Here is a 21436-nt window from a genome sequence, read left to right on the forward strand (position 1 = left end):
AGGCCAAAATTTTATTTTTCTGTCACTTGTAGTAAGGAGTAAGCTCTTAAGTTATGCAAGTAAACTTATGCTTAAGCTTTCTGTGGCCTATCAATGTGGTAGTCAGGGACTACTAAAATATGCTTTCCATTGTCTTCCTTAGTTGGCTAATCCTCCGAATGAAACGTAGAGTGACTATAACATCTAATTTCTATATTTGCTTTTTCGTAGATATTGGTATTAACCTGACAGATCCTATGTTCAGAGGAATCTACAGAGGAACACAAAAACATCAAGGTAAATGTTTCTCTGTATCTGCTGAAAGTCAGGATCCCTCTTGTTAAAACAGAAACCTCTTTCATGACAGAATGTGAGGTTAGAGTTTCTATTTTCTCCTCAAAAACTGGATGGTTATTATTTACTAGGGCTTGAAAAAGAAAGTGTGACAAAATAAGTTAGATGTTCTAAGCAAAATACATTCTTTTCTCAACTGCTCTTAAGTTGTCATACAAGGTAACTGCTTCTAGAGCAAAATGGACAATTCCCGATCTATTTATATTAGGATTGCATGGAAAAACTGATCTGAGAATTATGAACAGTAAAGTATCAAAGTATTTCATTACTGAATCATAGTTACATATTTTAACTGATGCTTTTTTTGCTCTCATGGCCTTCAGATGTAGGTGTCAAAATAGAGAGTCTCCTAATGTATGTGGAAAAACTTCAGTTGACTTCTTGGATTTAAATTGGATCTTCAATAATTGCATTTTGTTATTGTCTTCTAAAGATTAATCAAGTGTGGTTTAAAGTTTATAGATGATAGGCATTTTGACTGCATGAAAGTAATTTTTAGTTGAAAAATAGTCAACCTATGCTGTAAAACCTTAAGTTCAATTTATGATATTTTTATTAACTTCTGCAGATGACTTTTTGGATGTGGTAGAGAGAGCAGTCAAAGTTGGCATTAAAAAGGTAATTTCTTATAATGAATTTTCTTTAATATTTTAAATGACTTTCTAATACTTTGTTTTTTTAGTGCTCCCCTGTTAAAACAAATGTTTCTGGTGTTTACAATGCAAAATGTGGTAGTAACTTTCTTCAATAGCATAAAGCGAAAGTGTTCTGTGTAGAGCAGTGTCTTTCGTTTGCACAGATCATTAGATGCTGATTAATTAGGTTCAGTGGTATCATATGGGATATGTCTGTAGAATTTATTTTGTGGAGTTGCAGCAGAAAGATTTCTCCTCTGACCTACTGCAATCAACTAGTACATAATTTTCCATGTTAGTTGTATTATAGGCAACCACTTCTTTCTTCTTCTATCCTGTTTGACTCTGTCCTGTCTGACCTGGTGCTGACTCTGATATGTAGCATGTGTAGGGCTAAGAGTTGTCCAAAAGCAGTGTAGTCATAATTTATTAGGACGTAGGATGCAAGATCCTGCAAGTGGTGGTTCAAAAAACAGTGGAAGCAACCATTCTGGTGTGATAACCTTTGATTTTAATGTAAAAATAAAATATTGGAACCAGAAATTCTTACATGTGTAATCCCAGCTCTGATACAGACTCCTTTGTTGGTTTATCTGTTTACTTACATCTTGTGTTGGGTGTTTGGCAGTTTTTAGTTTCTCCACCTGTAAAATGGAGAATATTTATGAATATAATTTCTTGAATGCAAATAAAAGTTTCTCAAGTCATTGTCTAATGAAGTTAATATTGTTGCAAATACAAGTATTTTACACTTTTAGTGGTTTAGATACTTAGAATAGAAGGTATTTGATAAAGAAAACAAGTAGGTTTTGATACTTAGTGTATTTACTAGCTCCTGCAGAAGACTGAGGTTTGTTACTGATTTATGAAATTTTGTAATTGTCTTCTGATGTCCTCTGTCTAGATTCTTACTTATATCTGAGTATTTTCTTAAACATTCTGTTTGATGTTCAAAGAAGAATGTGCTCACTGACAGTACTTTTCTTCTTCCAAGTTTTTGATTACAGGTGGGAGTCTACAAGATAGTAAAGACGCATTGCAGCTGGCACAGACAAATGGTATTTTCACTTTAAACTTCTGTTGTCAGTCAAAAATGTGGCCTTCTCCACTCTCAGAATTAAGAGTTCAAAAGGACCTGTCCCTGGAGGTGTTTACAGAATCTCAGATTAAAATGAGAAATTATGTTTCAGAAAGGGGTGAATGCGTTGTGTATGAGTTTCTGTGTGTTGCTCTTTAGATCCCTGGGTGTTGGAAGGAATCAGTCTTTCCTGAATTTGTATTTTTAGATAAAAATAGAAATTACAGGACATTTCTGGAATAAAAATTTTGTTACAACACTCTCTTCTAGAAATCAGATGGAATGCTTATATGGCATGGATTTTTTTTTTCTTGGTGGGTTTTTGCATGGTTTTTACTTACTGATCCATCATGACCAGCTTGAGCAAGAGAAATATATTTTTCTTTATGGTTCTCCTAGCTTTCCCGTTCTTTCTCTGAAAAAGCAAGTATCATTCCACTAATTACTTAAATATGTATTTGAACTAAAACACATGTTAAAGTACTATTTACAGAACAGAACCGTAGAATAATTTAGGTTGGAATGATTTTGAGGAGTTAATCTGGTCCAACCCAATCTACCTCCCCATGTCCATCAAAGAAGGGAAAGCTTTAGTATTAGGTCAAGTTGCTCGGGGCCTTATATATTCTTTCCCTCCCCTGATGCTTTTACATTGTCCATAAAGGCACTCAGCAGAAGTGTTAGTTTTGGCACTAAGGTGATCTAGATTAGGTATGTCGGTAAGTCAGGCTAGATGTTGCTTGCAGAATCCTGTAACAGCTAATGTAGAGGCACAAAAGGGAGATGGCATACTGTCTGCAAATCTTACAGCTGAGGATAACCTGATGCATTTTGAATGAGGTGTATTTCTAGGTGACATCAAGAGATCTCTTCCAGCCTCAACAATTGTATGATTTGTTGAGGGCCACTCCACCCGAATAATTCAGCTCTGAGTTGCAGTTTTGGAGTATATTAAAAATGTGTACTAAAAAGAAACACATGCACACTCCCCTCTAGAGATACTGTCATGATAACATTTTTAAAGCAGAAAACTTCAGTGTAATAAAATCACCATCATAAAGATGTTCAAAGGGAGTTTTGTTTTTAAATTATGATCAATGAAAAAAAACCTCTAGATGCAGATACTGTCTAATCTAATCTGTATCCTTTTTTTTTTTTTCTTGTGTTTAGACATGTTTTATAGTACAGTTGGCTGTCATCCTACCCGCTGTGGAGAATTTGAGCAGGGTAGCCCTGAACAGTATTTATCTGAATTAAAAAACCTGATTGAAAAAAATAAGACGAAGGTCATAGCAGTTGGAGAATGTGGCTTAGGTAAGTGTTATCTTAGTACTTCAGTTTTTCTTTTCTAGACATCTATTAAAAAATCCTAAAACACTGTGGGTTTTTTGTTTTTTCTGTTTGTAGATTTTGATAGATTAGAATTTTGCCCAAAGGACATCCAACTCAAGTAAGAAACTTTTGATGACTATAAATTGACTTGTAGCAATTTACAGAAGTGTTTTCTAGCTTGTGTTCTACCACGTAACACTGTGTCGGGTATAGACCTGCAGTTTGAAGGGTTAGATCTGGGTTTTTTTTTGCCAGAAATGAGACTTCAAAGAAAGATGCCTACATTCGAGTAGTTCTATGTGATGAATTTCGCTACCTGCCTGCTGTTGACTTAGCATGTCTTTTTCTGTAACATTGATCAGAATTTATCAGTTTCAGGGTGTGACAGATGTTGTTTCTTGCTAATAGTTCAGAACTCTTAGAGACTCACGGGGAAAATAGCATAACTGTAGTGTGTGAAAGCAGAATTGGGTTGTTGAGTGAAAGGCATGGGGAAGGGAACAGAACTGTCAAAAAGGATAAGTGAGAAGTGGGGAAAAATGAGCTTTTAGTAAGGGAGGTGTTAGATGGGAGCAGATAATTGAGAGCTGATGATAAAGGTGATCTCAGGAGGTGGAGAGATCTGTGCTTTGAAGTAATCTATGCGGCATAGATACCGCGGGGAAAGAAGCTGGCACAGCCCCTAAAGTCAGCTTGCGTTCTTGTATTGAGAACCTCTGTCTACAGAGAGAACTGACTGGAAGATACAAGTGATAGATTCAAATAAGATGAGTGATTAATGAATTGTGCTGGCATATTACTGTTCTGAGTAAATTAGTCACTGGGGGGCAGTGGTTAGTTGTGTTTTTTCTAATTGCCACATGTTAGCAGTAAGTAATTACTTCATAATGCTGCAGCCGTACAGTAAAATATTCATCAAAGTGGACAGAACGCTTTTCCTGTTAGAATTCGGTGTACACAATGTTCAGCAAAGCACACCTTGGAGCATACCCTGTTTCTTTCTGTGGCAAACTAAAACACGGGTGGAGTATCATATTTTAAGATCCTTATTGCCTTGGTGTTATTGGGAGAAAAAAATATATGTATGATTTTCCTTATCTGATGGACTGCAGCTGAAGACCTGTAGTGAAAAACTTCTAATCAGGTGCACTGAAATTGGGTTGTGAGGAAAGGTGACAGGTTGGAACAGAAATCACTTTTTAAATGATGAGTCCTTTCTAATTAAGGTTGACTATGACAGAAAGTCTTTATCTGAGCTATTTTAGTGAATGGAATGAAATACATAAATCTAGTTTCTAAGAGATCTATTGAGAGCCTTGCTGAAAATTGCATTTGGAAGGAGGTGATTGATCAAAAAACCAGAAAGCAAGAAATATGAGGGAGTGAAGAAATATTGAAAGCCTCAAGGACAGATGCCTGCAAACACTGTGTTTGTAAATTCTGTCTTTTCTAAATGGGCAGCTTTCCCTGCTCTCCATCTTCCACATGTTTGTGAAAGATGGTCAAAGTTTGGGGTGTTTTTTATTTCTGCTAATTGAATGCTATGGAGTTGTAGACAGACTGGCTTTCATGACCTGTAGCAAACTGGATGGCAAAGTCTTCAAATTAATATTCAGTGTATGCTTGATTAATGAACTAAAAAAAAAGGAAAGCGAAGTGTGAAATAAATGGAGGCAGTTCACTGGTTTTCAGCTGATCCGTAGTTCAGGTATTGTAACAGCTGCAGAGTTTATCCATAAAAGAGAAGTATGGTAGTTTCCCAGTAGGCAGAATCTGAGCGTGACCTCTGTTTTGTTTAATCAGTATTTTCTAGTTAAGTTATGCTGTGTTTTCTTCTGGAAAATTGTAATCTATAAAAAATGAACATTATTTTTATCCTGCTTCTTGGATTGAAAAGCTAAACGATGAAATTAGTTTGTTGAAGCAAACCTAAGAACATTTTTTGTCAGAATTTTTCTCCATTCTCATAAATTTTTCAACAGAAACTGGTGATTCGAATAGTACTTAGATGAATGTACTGCCTTCATATTATGGTGAAGATCATATTATAAATCGACTGATAAGTATATAGAAGTTTCACTTCTGCTGTACTACTGCAAAGGGTTTGTGAGGCTCAGCAACCTGGGAAACAGGAGTTTTCTTAACCAAATTAGAGAGGGTGAATGAAATTACATGCACTGTTACTCATACATGAATCCAGAGTTGTTTTGAGATCGTATCCCTCAGCAAGGCCAGTTAGCTTCAGGTCTTTAGTGCCTTGATCCCGAACCTGAAAATACCACAGCATTTGAACTTTATGGTCAAAACTGAGCCTTCAAACAGCCATGCAGAAATATTTTCAAACTTCCTTACTGAGAAGCAGCATAGAACCAGCGTATATTGAATGACAGTCTATTCACCCAAAAGAAAAAGTTTGTTCCTTAAGCCCCAGAACTAGTAAGATTTGGTTTCTTACTGAGTTCTTTTGTTACCATTCTAATCACTGTATGTCTGGTGTCTTCATGCTTTTCCAGGGTTTCTTTTTCCTCTCCTTCTACTCCCCTGCCCCCTCCAAGGAATTTCCTATCCACCTCCCTTTTCTCTTTGACAGGGCAAGTAGCAGCATGTGTTGGGCTTCATTGTTGCTAGGTTTGGAAGAAATTTGACTTACCTTTCCATTTTTAGGGGCGCTAAACTTTGTACTTTCAAGACCGCTACCCTTCTCAAAATTGGATTGAAATTGGCCAGGAAGTTACCTGGGGGGATTATTTGCAGCTCAGTCTCTAAATCCTCATTCCCATGTGAAACAAGTTTTCTGTTTTAAAAAACCCACCAATAATGAAGCAACTGTAGCTATTTAGCCTCAATAGCAATCATGAGTTGCAGTTAAATCTATATTTAGTAAAACAAGCTATACTAAGCACAGTATCTAGATTACAAAGAAGATTCAAAGTTGGTGTAATTAATTCTCCTGAATTTTCATGTCTGTTTTTAATGTTACACATGATTTCTGTTCCATCTGTTTTATCTCAAAGATCTGCATTGATAAATAGGGAAGGTAAAATTTATCAGAGAAATATCAACCTGTAATATACAGAAAATAGTGAAAATTGAACAAAATGAAATGACCAGTTGCATTGTCGGGTTTTTTTTTAGGAAAATGTAAATCAGACTAATGGTTTGCTGCCACTTTCTCCAGACTGATAAGTGAATCATATACAGCAGTATGTGAACACTTGAGTTTGCCTTTGAAATGTTTCTGATAGCTGATGATGGGGATGCCCCTGTGCCCTGGGCTGCTTTTAATAGCAACACCCAACAAAATCCCATATGTGCATACAGTCCCAGCCTGTTGGGACAGGCAGTGTTGTTCTCCTGCCTTGGCCAAATAATGTCATATTTCAAATTATGTGTTCATACTGAGTCACCGATGCACTGTTGGCCTTCTGCCGTGCGTAAGTTCCTTTACCGTGTTTCCTGAGCATTGATAATTTGCATGCCTGTGTGTAGTGTGGCAGACAGCAATGGTAAATGATAATGCTCTGGGATCAGAACTAGGGGCAAATGACAAGTGACGGGTTAGTTCAGTGCTAATTAGTTTCCTTTGGAAACTGCACTGGGGAAACTGGCTGTCTAGTTACCTTCCCTCTGCCCACATCTTGATGTCTCTTCATAGGATGGCTGCCTCGCTGTTTCCGCTCCTTCAAAGGGAATACTAGGAGTAGAAGGTAGGAGAGGGAGAAAAATGAGTGAAAAGGAAAAGACACAGGCATACAAAGGAGAGGAGGCACAACAGTGGAAATCCTTGAAAGCGAAGGCAATAGGCAGAATGGGGCAGAAGTGAGATGCCTAATATTCGTATTTGCTCCACCCCAAGAGGGGAGAGACTGATGTTCATGGAAGAGCAAACAACAAGTATGGATGGTTACTTTACAGGCCAGCCAGCTCTGATGCAGTTTTGGCCATTTGAGGCTGTAGACATCTGCATAGTGCTCCTTCACTTGCCCTCACTGCATTTACACGTGCTTCGTGAAATAGTGGTCTCTGTGTGATCCACACTCTCCCATTCCTGACATTTCAAAACTCTGTGGAGAGAAAGTGAGTTCCTCTTTCATTAAAAATAAATAAAGAAAAACTAACTCCAACACTACCACTACACAAGAAAACATGCTTAGCATATTTATATGTACATTCTTCAAGTATTGATGCTCTTGGCCACTTCTTACCTGTCTTTCAGCATAGATCACTACTATGTTAATATACCATGAGAAAGAGTTCCTTTTAAATCCTTGCACAAATAAAAGCTTTTGCATGGCAAATCCATTAATTCTGTCTTTACTTCTGGAGGATAAAAACATACAAGCACTGGAAAAAGCTCTTCTACTGTCTTTATTTGCTTTTATACTGAGCTTCTGTTTAAAAATTATTTTTATTTTACAGGTATTTTGAAAAACAGTTTGAGCTTTCAGAACAGACACAACTGCCCATGTTTCTCCACTGTAGAAACTCACACACTGAATTTTTAGGTGGGTTTTGTTTGAGAATTTCGTATTCAGAGCAAATTCACCTTTGTCTGTTATAAAGCTCTTTACATTTTTATTTATTTCATTTCATAGACATTATGAGAAGAAACCGAGATAGATTTGTAGGAGGGGTGGTAAGTATGGGCGTGAGTGTAGCATTCATTTTTACATGCATGTGTGTGAATATTGTTGCTTAACATGCAACTTCTTGTTTGTCACAGAATCTGGGTAGGCTTCCTGGTAGATTATTGAAGTTATTATTAATCAATAAATGTTTTCCAGTTCTTTCTAGTATTTTTATTTTTGTTGCTTATTCAACAGGTTTTTTGCAGAGTAAGAAGATAGGCTGAGAAAAAGCTCTGCAGCTGACGTGAGCAGTTTTTCTTGGCCTGTCGTAAGGACAGTTTAAGCACCTTATAATTGACATTGGCCTTTTTCCAGTTCTTCAGTGTGTGTAACTGCGGTGCGTTCAGACCACGGATCATTTAGATGCATGTTCCCAGTGGAAGCCATAACCTCAAACATTTGCTTCTGACGTTAGACATCGTTTTCAAATTAGATCCAGATGTAACTTTTGATTGCTTTATGTCTTTAGATATTCAGATCATGTATTTTAATTCAAAAGCATAACAGGAAAAACTTGGGATGAAATGGCTATGAAAGTCCAGAAACGCTCTTCGAGGTTGCCATTATGGCAGGATTTTCCAAAAGTAATAAATTATTGGATTATCCTATCCTACTAACACCAGACCATGCCTCCTACAATAATATCTCAGTCCCCAGGTTTCCCCTTTGTTATTGCAAAACCTTCCCCTAGCTCAGTACTTTGCATGTTGTGTTCTTACACAGTACTGTACAGTACTGTCTCTCTGTCCTTCCTTTCTCTTGTCTGCAAAACCAGTTAACTAGTGGAGACATGACGAGCAGAGCACCCGCTGTAACTGACTGTCCCCCTCACAGCAGGGGGAAGCAGACAGTCATCTTTGTTCCACTCAGGCAGAGAAGCTGCGGTTCCCAGATGCGTTACGCTTTTTGTACCTTGTGACCTACCACTTTAGTCCCTGGGATGACCAAATAGACTGTCTCTCTAGTTCCAACGGACTAAAATCTGTCGAGAACATAACACTGCTCTTACCATGTTCCTGACAGTGCCCTGTAGGGAATACTGAGGAAAGAAGGTAAAAAAATCAGCGTGCACAGGATTACTTCCTGTATGTGGTTTCCCAGCAGTCAGCTACAGGAAGTTCCTCGGCCAAAAGAAGTCACTAGATAGGCCTTTTCTACACATATTTATCACTTATAAAACGTGTTAACCACTTTTACAAGTGACTTCAGCCTGAACTTTGCCCAAATTCAGAATCAACTGAGCCATGTCCCATCTTTGTGTTTGTATTGATGTGTAATGCATACTATCAAAGGTATTTATGATGCAAATAGAAACTTATGTGTACTTTTAAATTATTAGAGTTTTACGTGAAGTACATATATATGTACATCTATATTTATATATATTCTAGGTACATTCTTTTGATGGCACAAAGGAAGAAGCAGCAGCTATATTAGATTTGGATCTTTATATTGGAATAAATGGCTGGTAAGTTCTTTACAAGAAATAAAACTATTTTAAAATGTCAGCTGTAGTGAACTCACTGCCTTCTTTTAAACAATGAGGTCAAGTTTTCAAAGTTCACTAGACTCTTAATCATCTGACAGATTTAGAATTGCACTCATCTGTTAGCCATGAAAAGTTCTTACAGCTCAGTGAGTTAATCTAGTCTTAGGTCCATTCTACTACCCTCAGGTCAATCCTTGTTAGTAAATAAAGGTTGTTGAAAGTAAGTGGTCCTTCTGAGAAGTGTTTAAAAAATAGTGTAATTTTAAGAAGCTGTGTCAAAACCAGAGATAATGCGAATGTAACCTGAGCAGCCTTATCTGCTGGTTACAATGTCTAAACTGTCAGCAGTCATCTGGCCAAAAGCCAGCCAGCACCACTTTGTAAGTTTCATGGCTTGCTGAGGCCAGGCAAGCATGCGCAGTGCAGGCAGGGGTCCTGTATGCTTGCTAGGGTGAGACAGCTTCACTGAGTTGTCTTTTTCTGCAAAGTTTGAATTTACAGGCAGCACTTTTATAATTAAGTGAATTTTATTCACTAACACAATTATTTAGGAAGCTGCCTTTGCTGTGAAACATATTAACAGGCAAAGTAATTACTTTTATACACATTTATTTTTTTTAACCAAACTCTGATTTTCTAGTTCATTGAAAACAGAAGCCAACTTGGAAACACTGAAATCAATTCCTAGTGAACGATTAATGATAGAGACTGGTAAGATTTTATATCTTGGTCAGTTTTTGACTTAGGCAATGGGACATGCTTGTGTAACAATGATAAGGCAGAATCAAGACCTAAGGAGTTCGGAACAGAAAAGGGACCGGCTGTTTCTCCACTTTGGAAGGCAGTTCACAGGCTCCAGGAATATTCCTTTCAGTCTTTTGCTGGAAGGAATAAAATGCCATGTCAGTTCCTGACACTGCAGGGAGAGATGAAAAGGACAAATTGACAAACCCAGATTGTTAAATGTACCTAGGTACCAGAATCCTGCTTGAGTATCTTTGAAAATCCAGCTTGCTGGAGAAGTGCTAAACAGAGCAGTGGCTATCATCTTGCCACTGGCAGCCATCACAGCGTTTGGAAGCACCTGCTCTTTAAATGGAATATTGTGGAATAATGCTTGAATTCCCCTTTGGGCCTACTGAACCTAATGAGTGAGTGATTTTAATTGACTGACTAGGGATGCCTTTTTTTTTTTTTTTAATGTTCATTTCATGGCAGTTATAAATACTGTATCTATTTTAATTTCTGAATCTGAGAAAGGAAAAACACAAACTGCCTAAATCCTTACATTTATTTGCCCAGGAAGTACAGACCTGTTAAGGTATACAGGAAGTTTCTGTGGAATACTTGTAGTGTATCTATCTTTATCATGTTGGAGGAGAGAAGTGTTATGTACTATTATTGCTGATTTTTTAAAATGTAAAATCTTGAAGGTAACAATATAAATATCCAAAGATTGTGAAGAAATTGCCCACATCTCTTAAATTCCATTTTGAATTGGAAGTCACTATTGAAAGAGATTGCAAGAACTTTTGGCTGTGGAAGCGGTTGCTTAAACTATCTCATGCTATTCTCGAACAATTGCATACTCTTCTGTTTTTTTCAAATGAAACTAGATGCACCTTGGTGTGGAGTGAAAAATACTCATGCTGGATCAAAATACATTAAAACTACATTTCCTACAAAAAAGAAATGGGAAATAGGGCACTGCTTGAAGGACAGAAATGAACCCTGCCATATAATGTAAGTGTACTACAGTAGTATTATTTTAAATCTTTCAAATCACACAGGAAAAAAAAAATTAAAAATCTGTTCACTGATGTAGTATCTAGAAATTAATTCTAAATTTATTGAAACTTGTGCAAGCTGTGGAAAAAATTTTAAAAGTCTTAATTTTCCAATTTCAGCAATTCTGGATGTAAAAAAGCTCTCTGAATGTGAAACCAGTACTGTTTTTATCTTTTGACTTGATACACTGGAGAAGGGGTTAAACCCTGTAAAGTAACCTGACTTGAATATCCATTTCACTGGGTGGTTGTTACAGTCATTTTGCAGACTGATACACACTGTGCAGGGGAGCTGTGCAGTCCTGTGCAGAGGGGCACTGCTGAGGCACCAAGTCGTGCCTTGTGCACGTGTATCCCAGTGCCTGTGACACCAACTGCCCTAACATGGATTTGGCTAGGGTCGTTTCTTCATTCTCCTACTGTGCCTAAAAAAAATTGATCTGTGAAGTTTAGTTATGAATAACAGCAGTAAACGTGCAGAATAGCAAAAGAAAACTCCAGGGGTTTATGAACAGAGTTAGAAAGTACAGAAACTGTTTTCAGCCACCTTTCCACACGCTTCCTTGCAGATGTGTGAAAAGCAGACAAATACATTGTTTTAGTGAAAAAGTTTAGTTATCTCTATTAAATAGAACTGACAGATTAAAGGATTTTTTTTTCCTGTGAAGTCTACATGTATTTCTATGAAAAGCTATATAAATTACCTGTTTGGAAGTAGCTTTTGAAATACTGCTCAGGATAGTACTGAAGAATCTAGGTATTCAGCAAGGTGTCTAAACAAGAGTTTATTTGATGAATTAAGGGAATTCTGCTGCTGTTTTGGGAGACCTGAAGAAAGTCTTAGAGAGGGAAAACCACTGATCATGCTAAAAGCACACTTTAAGCTTACATGGTGATACCTCATTGTGTTCACAAATATTTTATGCAGTTATGTCAATTTGTAATACTCTTTGAAACTGATTTTGTGTTTTAAATGTGAAGCACACACATTAGCACAAAAAGGCTCTTTCATTATTTTAAGACTTTCTAGGGTCAATTCATGATTTTGGAGTAGGAGAAGAGAGAAGTGAAAAGTTTTCTGATCAAAAGTGGAGGACCCCTACTGTTGCTGAGTGAGGCTATTTCAGCCAGCCTCTGTATGTTAACGACACCCCCATGTCTTTGCCTGCTGCCTTCAAACATGTTTCAGAAACCCCAGAACTGGAAATTCAGGGAGTCTGTCCTAGACGGGTATACAAATGCTATAGTTTTGGTTTCAGTTTCTTTTATAAAACAGAATCTTGTTTAATTTGACCTCATTTCAAAATTACTGTCCTTTAAAACATTAATTATAACCCATCCTAATTGTAGATTAGTAACCTGAGAACCTTGTAAACTTTAGGTAAAATGAGGTATGGTAACACAGACTTGATATTTTGTGACATCTCAAGTAGCAAGATCTGGTGTGAGGGGAAAGTTAGCCCCAGGCCACAAAGTATATTTACTGTTTAGGGTATATATACTCTTTAATATAGCTCAGTTGGCAGGAGGAATTTTCCACTTTTTTTGGCAGTGCTGGACACTGTTCAATGTTGGTGGTGGTATTTCCACTTCATATATGTTTTCAGAACTGCAGTACTTCCCTTGGAAGCTATTTTTTGAAGGCTTTTCTTTTCCTTCTGCAGTAATTCATATACACAGTGTTACAGTAACATGTAGCATCCTACTGCATCCAAGCAGGGATAGATATGTAAGCCCTACCCAGACTCTTCAAGGGTGAAATTCTTTTGTATTTGTTACTTCTGTGTGGGCCTGATCTCACCCCATCTCATCTTGAACATTCCCTTGAATCAAGAAGCTGTTTGGCTGCAAAATACAGGAGTGGCCATGAAAAGGGCTAATTCTGCATCTAGGAAAATATTTGCATTCCAGTAATTGTTAAGAGCAACTTTTTCTACTCCATTTTCCTCAAAAAGAAGTTTAGCTATTGCATAAGTTTAGAGGCAGGATCCAAAAACCAAAACCACCAAACTCTACCACCGCACACGAGGTTCTTACTCTTCATCATGAAATTGGTTTTTTTTTCCACTAGAAAAAAAAATGAAAGTATGAAGCATCTGGAAGTAAAAAGCATTAGGAACTGTACAGACTATTAATTTTTTCCAGAATGATCGATATAAAAATCAAGAAAATAAGTACAGAGAAAAGACTGTGGCTTGGTTTTCTGTTACTTATTAATATTATTCTTCCCGTTTCTTTTGCCTCCTTTTCCTGGCGTGTATCAAGACTGTGGGCCTTTTAAAATTGGTCATTTACCATTTACTGCAAATATCTGAACACATTAATCATAATTAATCTAGAGAACAGGGAAGCATGATTAAGTTCCTTTGGCAGCTATGCTCTCAGATAAGCCTGTATCTGGAAGTTAAGCTTTGCCGTAGACCAGTTTATTCATAGAGCATCTTTAGCCTTGAAAGGCTAACAAATTTCTGTCTGAGAAATTAAGACTATTGATAAAGACACCCCAAAAATGACACTTTGAACAGAAAGCTGTTTAATCACCTCAAAACAAAAGTCAAAAGACCAAAGATGAATCTGTACCAGTGAGCAACCAGTGTTCAACGTAAAGGGAATGGCAGTTAGTGACTTAAGAGTGAAGCTATTTGCATATCTGAGCACCCTGTGCCATTGCTCTCAGCATAGGTTTTTATTCCAGGTTAATGTTGGTGACTTGTACATACACATGCAGCAGTCTGAAGTACATTCAGTACTGAGTCTCAGACTCTTCTAATATCAATCTTTCTTTTTTAGTCAAATACTGGAAATAATGGCGGCAGTAAGAGAAGATGACCCACTTGAGTTGGCCAATACTCTATATAACAACACTATTAAAGTCTTCTTTCCAAATATATAAAGTTGTTTTTCTTACATTTATTCAGCATAACTTTAGCAAATATATTGCAAAAACTTAAAATCTGCAAGTTCTTATCAATGGAAGCCAGTATGTAGTGCTTTTTTTTTTTTTTTATGGTACAAGATTAAAGCTGCTTTTGAAAAGGTGTTCTGCATTTGTGCAGTTTCTCAGCCCTGTTTCCCTTTCATGAAGATTCAAGATCAATTTCAAGGATAGCCCAAACGAGCAACTCCTATTAATACCTGTATGCATTACACATTGAATACCAGGCTGCTGAGTTCACCTGTAGAGCACTTCAAGCTGCTACTGGTAATTCAGAAGTGTTTAACACATCAATGGCATGCTTTACTACTTCACCAGAAAGCTTAGCAGTTTCATCTTTAGTTCCACATATGCAAATGCTATAACATCAGCAACCTACATTTTTATGTATTTTATTTCTTAAAATCACAACTCACTAGTTTTTAGTAATAAAGCTCTGCTAATACTGGATTTGTAATTAAAGCTGCTTTGGTTCAGGCTTTTCATTTGTGATTAAAAAAGTCTGTTTTCACCAGTATTTTTCCATTTGCATCCAGAACTCATTGACGGGGGATTACTGGTATACAGTCTTTGGCACAGCATTATCACTACATCAATTAAAGAGTGTTTTTCCAACTGTCTTAAAAACATGTGAAAACATTTTATTCCATGTACAATAATGTACACAACTTTAAGGTGGTCATGAAAGAGACCAGCAAAAATTAGAGGTATATTTACAGTAGCACACACCACAGTAAACAACCACCCTTCACACACTCAACATCGAGATACTGTTGTTGTGCTTAAGTACAATAACTACAAAGTGATACTTTTATTCTGTTGAAGTCAATCTTCTAAACAAATACCTCACGGCTTGGTAAAGTACACCTTAATCACCAAGAGAGTTAGAGTCAACGTTAAGAGTCTCATTCAAGTGCTGTGCCACACAGGCATCATCTTCCTCATCACTATCAGAACTGTCATTACCTTCATTTAATTCATTTTCAGCATCAGCAGCTTCTTCTGCAGCTTGTACAGGATTTTCATTTGGTGCCACAAACCCATTGTTGTTAGAGATATTGGCATTTTCCTTGTCCTCAATATACACTTTCTGATGGCACATCGGGCAAGTGTCCTGGATGTACAGCCACTTCCGAAGACAAAGTGCATGAAAGTAATGGTTGCATGGAGTAATGCGAGCAGAGGTGGTGAACTCATGGTAGCAGATTGCACAGACATCATCTATTTCATGTAACCGACCTCCTTTTACCTCTGGAAGCGAGTTTATTTTCTTAACAGCAGTCCGGCGATTTATAAAAGTCTTCCAGCCATTCTTTGCTTGCAAGTAGATGTTGAAGTATGCATGTAGACACATCATGCAAGCACGAATCTTGCTTCCCGATTCAAAAACCATTGTGTAAGCTCCATTTCCAAACATGATGACTCCAAATATAAACTCAATAATATTGCCAGTTGAACGAACATAATAGACATAGTCATCAAGTTTTTCCCATAGCACATTATAGTAGCCATCAATCATAAACAGTATATAAACAGTGATAGAAACTATTACTTTTAGGCAAAGCTCTACACAGAATGCAGTAACTGCAAAAAGCCACGTATTTAGTGCGTAGTGGTGCCAGAGAATGTAGCTGAGCAGAACTGGAAGGATGAAAAGGCAAGCGGAAACAAATAGTACAGGGAAGTGTCTGCGAAATGATGACACATGGGAGGCACTGAGAGACATCAGCACGGGGTCTGTCATTCCATGGATAAAATGCAGGACTGCTGTCAACAAAAGGCACATGTTTCGACTCAGGCGAACTAATCTTTCTTCTGGTTTCAGTCCACTTAAACCAGTCTGCAGAGCCAAAATGAAAAACAAGACGGGTGCCACAAAACCAAGCCTTTTGTCATCCTCATCAGTTGATCCAATGAAGGCCAAGATCCCAAGTCCCAAATAATGCGCTACTGAGGAAATGACAGCACTCATGCCCAACACAGTTAAAGTAGAGTCACACCCACTTATGATCAGACTGCAAATCAGTTCCCAACAGTTATCCCATGATATCAAGAAGAATTTTTCTTCTGTATTAGTTTCAGACATCTTTACAACGTATGTTAATACCACAGCTTGTGCTGTAAGTCTCGTTAGCCAGAAGACACGCAGTACAGCTGGAAACCGAATCCTTTTCCATGTATCTTCCATCAATAGCTGTAATCCATAAATGCGATACATGTGCCTCACCAGCAGATAAACATATCGCACCGAATAATAGAACCATTTAATTTTCGTAACTAAGATGACTGTGGTGCTTAGCATGAGAACTAGACCTGAAATAAAAACTAGCATCTGCCGGGCATCTAAAGGTAATTCAACAACCAACCCAATTACAGGAATCAGTATATCCAGGATGATGAGTTGAGAGTATATGGACTGCACGTTCAGCAATGTAACATATCCTATTCCAAAGGTAAGCTGAAGGATGGAAAGTGCCATCCATAGTGAAGGTCCTTTATGAGGGAAGATCTGAATTCCGAATGCAGCTGTGTAGTAGGCACTGTAGAAGTTTATGTGCAAAGCAGCATAGTAATTCACCAACACTGAAGTCGCAGCCAGCAGGAACGCCAAGGCGATCATATAAAACTTGAAAAGTGCTCGCTGTTGTAAGACCAGAACAACGCTGGATAGAAAGACACCTGAAAACAGATTGAAATAATTTAGTTCTCAGCAGAAATTCGACAACTGATTTTAACCTAATAGCTTTAGAATTACATTTATTTACTGTATCGCTTCCCAGTTAGTCACTTGTAACTTTACCAATGGTGCCCTTTTCAGAGAACAGACAAGAGTATGACAATCTCTGCATGTAATCTATCTGTGTGCTGCAGCTGCGATGCAAAGCTGATGCAAGCATTAAGTCACAATTACTGTTAAGTTCATCTGCAGTTTCAGACTAGAGCAGTGATAGCTCCCAGCCTTTCAGCCTTACACTTGAAATCTAAGAGTAACCAAGTTCTAAAAGCAGAAAAGAATTACCAGATATAGCATCACCTTTATAGGCAAAGTCAATAAATAAGTAAAATTCACTAAGTCCCCTAATTCACTTGAGCAAAGCACTCGACTACAAATGTCCCAGCTGGAGTACTGAAGATGACAGTCACCAAAACAGTTTAGCTAAACCCTTTAATGGGAAAATACTTGAAAAAATGCTGTAGTTTACTGTGAGGGGAGGGCACTCTTCTTCCAATTCCTTTCAGTTTGTATCAAGATACCTTATCAGAAATTAAAGCAAAAGTCTCAAGGAGAAGACCTTCCGCAACATGAAGCTTTTGTACACAGAATCCAAAATGGCACCAACCACCTCGTTGCCAATGCCAGTGTGAACTTGGGTCTTACTTGTTAGAACTCAGATTTAGATCTTGAGTTTCCTGTTTGCTAACCTTCCCCTCATACTGACCGTGAACACATCTTGACCATGACTGGAAAGTCTGCACCTTCCGATGAGAAATCCTATCATAGCATCTATAGTAGCTTGGCATTACATTTATGACCTTGCAGTAAACTTCTGTAGTGTAGCCTATGAATTGCATCACTATTGTACTAAATAGGTAAGGGCTCTGCCCTAACAGATGTTAAATTAAACTGCACTTAGTCCTAGACTCACTTCCTTAAACATTTTTTTCTTCAGGAAACACACTGCCTTTGTTTTGGGCTTCTCAGTCGGCTTCCAGTCAATGCAACTGCTTTCTCACCCAAACCAGTTTGGAGAGATTTTGATCTCTACAACTTATATTTGTAAGTTGGTTTCAATCTCTGCACTAAAACTAATGAAATCTCAAGTAATCCTCTTTCCACCGGAGGATAGCATCAGTCTTTTCTGATGATTGTATTTTAGATTGTTCCAAATCCTCCATAATGAAGCGTTCAAAAAAAAAAATTAAGCCATGGTATCTTTATCATGGGGATAAACACCTTTGCTAAGAACCACCATTTGATTCCACCAGTATCAACCAATACTGTTACCAGTTGCTTGTATCAAAGAAAAAAAAATTAAAAAAAAAAACAAACAACAAAACACAAACCAAAACCCCAAACAAATAAAAAAACCCAACAAACCCAAAAACCTCACCCTGGAAGACTTGAATGAAAAGGGAGAGGGTCAACATGAATCAACAGCAAAAGGCAGACTACCAGAGAAGCTATTAATGCCCCTTAACAGTATTCCTTGCCAGGAGCATTGGCTGATATAAAAACATTCTCCTTAACTAATCATTAACCTCGTAACCTTGTGAAGTTCACTGAGAAAAAGGCTCAGTTTTCAGAGAGAGCATTGTATCATAGCTCAGTTTTTCCATAAAAAGCTGAATATTTGTTCCAGGCAGCACTTTTTTTAAGATTAGCTTGACAGTTCTACTGCCTTTTCCTGCATATCACCATGAACACCTATGGGAAAGCTAGCATTGCTGACAAGGTTGTACCCTTTGTCTTTTCTCTCAAGTCACAAAAAAAGGCTCAAGTGACTGTAGCAAGCTCATTCTTTACAGAAGTCTGATCTGATCATTTCAGCCAAATGAGATGCATTTTTGCACTAAGCAGGCTCTGCTGAAACATGCCTGTTAACAAAACCTATTTTTCTTCCTTGCAGTTGAGGTAACAGACCTGTATTTAGATACCATCGGTCACCCTAAAATACTGACGTTTCACATGCAAGACACATCCCTAAAAGCAGCACCACAATGAGTCAATAGAAAAGCTAGGCCTACTGGTTCCTCTCAAGAGGGACTAACAAAAGGTAAAGCATTTCTCTGTCAACACTTGTGTGGAAAAGTCAAGACCCTCCCCACCTAAGGAGCTTCAAAAGACTACAGGAGGTAACTCAAATTTGGGAAGGGGAGGTCAATACTCCTCTCCCCCCATCTCCATTTGTCAGTCCATCTTGCCATGACGAGACTTCCCCCTGCCCTGCAAAGAGCTCACCAGACAGTAAATCTTTTCCCATTCTCCCTCTGATAGGAAATGCTGCAGTTCCTCCTTTTGTAAGATTTGTCTCATGTTTCTATATATGATGTTACTCATCTTCACTGTTCCCATCTATGCCACCCCATCACCAACTGTCTCAAGTATGGCCTCCAAACACAGCATTTCATCAAGCCACAAGCATTTACTTGTATTCCAATGAATCCCTCCTGCTCATATTTTCCTTTTACTCCTGCAATTTGGCAGTATCTTCATAGTAGCCCACTACCTAGGATTCGACTTTCTGTCAGTTGCCGAGTTCAGTTACCTTTACACATAAGTACTTTAATCATGTGGAGCTGCCAGATTGGTTTTTCCCTAGCCCCAGCCATTCTCCTTGCTTCCATATCTTTCTACAGACTACAGTATTTATAGTAACCCTCTCCAAAAATGAGTGTCCTCGCTGAGGAGGGGCTGTTGTCTGAAGTAACAGCTTCACACTCCTGGGGGCGGTGGTTCTGCTGGAACTGAGATGCTTAAAAAAAAAAAAAAAACAAACACCCCACGCAAAGATAAGAAAGGTAAACACTGTGTTGGGGACAAACCAAGGTTAATCAAAAAGATTAAAGAAAAATGGTTGTAGAACCTGGGTCTCTGCTTATGTACTTGTATAGAAAATAAGTGATGGAAGAAACGGACTGAGGAATCCTGCAGTAAAACTTCTTAAAAATCATATGGCTCTCTGTTGGCATTCTTGAAAAGCTGTGCACCCAGAGTATTTCAGAACAGTTCAACATCACCCCTGAATACTATCTAATCCCTCCGTACCTACGGTCTTTGTATCTAAAGGATAACTTGTGCATTTATCCTATGCTAAATAATACTGTGCTACCGGAAAAATTTGGATCAGTCTTTCAAAGCCTGCAAATGGTAACTAAAAGGCCAACTTCCCCACTATTTACATAGACAATATCCAAAATAAATAATTCAGTTTATCCTAACAGCAGCAAAAACCCAACCCTCTAATCCTTAAATTCAGATGAGGAAAAAGTAGATACAAAAGCACTCTGTTGGCTGAACCACATGGAAGGTCTTTAACATCATCTTTAAGTGGTTCCATTTTAATTTTTCTTTAATTTTGGAAAGCCAAGAACCACTGACTGCTTATCTCATACTTTAAGTCTCTTGGCATAAACTGTTGCCAAAGCTCTTTTGCAGGAGGCAGGGGTTACCCACTTCTTCCCCAAAACCCTTCCAGAAAAGTGATCATATAAATGCAATCTTGAAAAGCGCCTTAATCTGTTAATATTACACACTTAAGAGAGATTATCAAATAACACATCCACTGTTCTCATTTACATGGGATTAATTCCAAGGCACTTCCTACAGCATCTGGATCATACGATGGAGGACTCCTAAAGTTACGTTGGTGGGGCACTGCAATGTCATTTTTTTTTAGAAGGAATTATCAGTGAAAAGCACTCCTAGCAATTCCAGAAGTGTGGAACAAAGGGTGAAGGAAATGGGAAGTAGGGAGGAAGAAGCCCTCCTCCCAGTCCCAGAGCTGTCAGTACCAGCTGCAAGGCCAGGACCTCCTCAGCCTTGCTTCTCCTCTGAGTGGCAACTTCCCCAGGCACCATTTACCAAAGCAGAAGCAGCCCAAATAAAGCATCTGCTTTGTTTTGTTACTCACTTCGCTCTCCTCGTGTCTGCTCTCTTGCTATAGGTTAGCATTTACTTTTTCCCCTTCACTGCTCATCTTCTGCAGTGCTATCACCACTACGCTTCTCACTGCGTACCGTTCCTTTTAACCTCTCTTCTCAGCTTCCTACCCCAACAGCCATACCACCTATTTCTGTTCCATCTTTTCTACTATAAACATAAAATCAACACGTCATGGGCCTGCAAAAAACTCCTGTTTGGGATTCTTCTTTCCTTCCTGCCTCGGGATTCCCAGCTCCAAGATGTGATACACGATGCAGCATCACCTGTACAGCAGCCAGCAGAATGTGGCTCCAACCTAGCTGAGGCTACGCAAGAAGACAAGATTACAAGTACTACTGAAAATAGGATCACCTAGTTATACCCGTGATTTTCAACCTTCATCCCAGGGAAGAAAAAAAGCTTAAAAATAACCATTGGTGAGTTTCAAGAGACTTCTCCTTTGTGAAACAAATTTCCAGCATTTCTGAACTGCTGTTCCTAAAATAAGAATTTAACAGCGTATTTCAGGAAGACACTACCCAAAACGCCTTTTAAAAAAAAATATCCACAGCCACG

General features: G+C 38.1%; 2 protein-coding genes across 2 annotated transcripts; one reads left to right on the forward strand and one right to left on the reverse strand.

The window, feature by feature from the left end:
* The first annotated feature begins 236 nt into the window (after window positions 1-236).
* On the forward strand, window positions 237-14308 carry TATDN1 (TatD DNase domain containing 1). Its single transcript, XM_010072950.1, has 11 exons — window positions 237-276; window positions 902-951; window positions 1963-2026; window positions 3217-3360; window positions 3454-3496; window positions 7798-7883; window positions 7974-8014; window positions 9398-9474; window positions 10136-10206; window positions 11112-11238; window positions 14073-14308. Exons 1-11 carry the CDS (start codon window positions 237-239, stop codon window positions 14173-14175), a joined length of 846 nt encoding a protein of 281 aa, XP_010071252.1. The 3' UTR covers window positions 14176-14308.
* Window positions 14309-14841: 533 nt separating this feature from the next.
* Window positions 14842-16966, reverse strand: RNF139 (ring finger protein 139; the record flags this gene model as incomplete). The annotated part of the gene is made up of 2 exons (XM_010072951.1): window positions 14842-16896; window positions 16954-16966. Coding segments are annotated over 2 exons (1824 nt in total), but the record flags the coding sequence as incomplete, so codon positions are not given.
* Between the last annotated feature and the right edge of the window lie 4470 nt (window positions 16967-21436).

The sequence above is a fragment of the Pterocles gutturalis genome, unplaced genomic scaffold (genome assembly GCF_000699245.1).
Source record: "Pterocles gutturalis isolate BGI_N339 unplaced genomic scaffold, ASM69924v1 scaffold46547, whole genome shotgun sequence".
Lineage (NCBI taxonomy): Eukaryota > Metazoa > Chordata > Aves > Pterocliformes > Pteroclidae > Pterocles > Pterocles gutturalis.

Excerpts from the sequence above, each read along its gene's own strand:
- TATDN1 (XM_010072950.1), top strand. The coding sequence starts at position 237 with ATGTTCAGAGGAATCTACAGAGGAACACAAAAACATCAAG. Across the intron at positions 2,027-3,216 it reads GCAGCTGGCACAGACAAATG|ACATGTTTTATAGTACAGTT; the intron begins GTATTTTCACTT and ends TCTTGTGTTTAG. Across the intron at positions 10,207-11,111 it reads ACGATTAATGATAGAGACTG|ATGCACCTTGGTGTGGAGTG; the intron begins GTAAGATTTTAT and ends AAATGAAACTAG.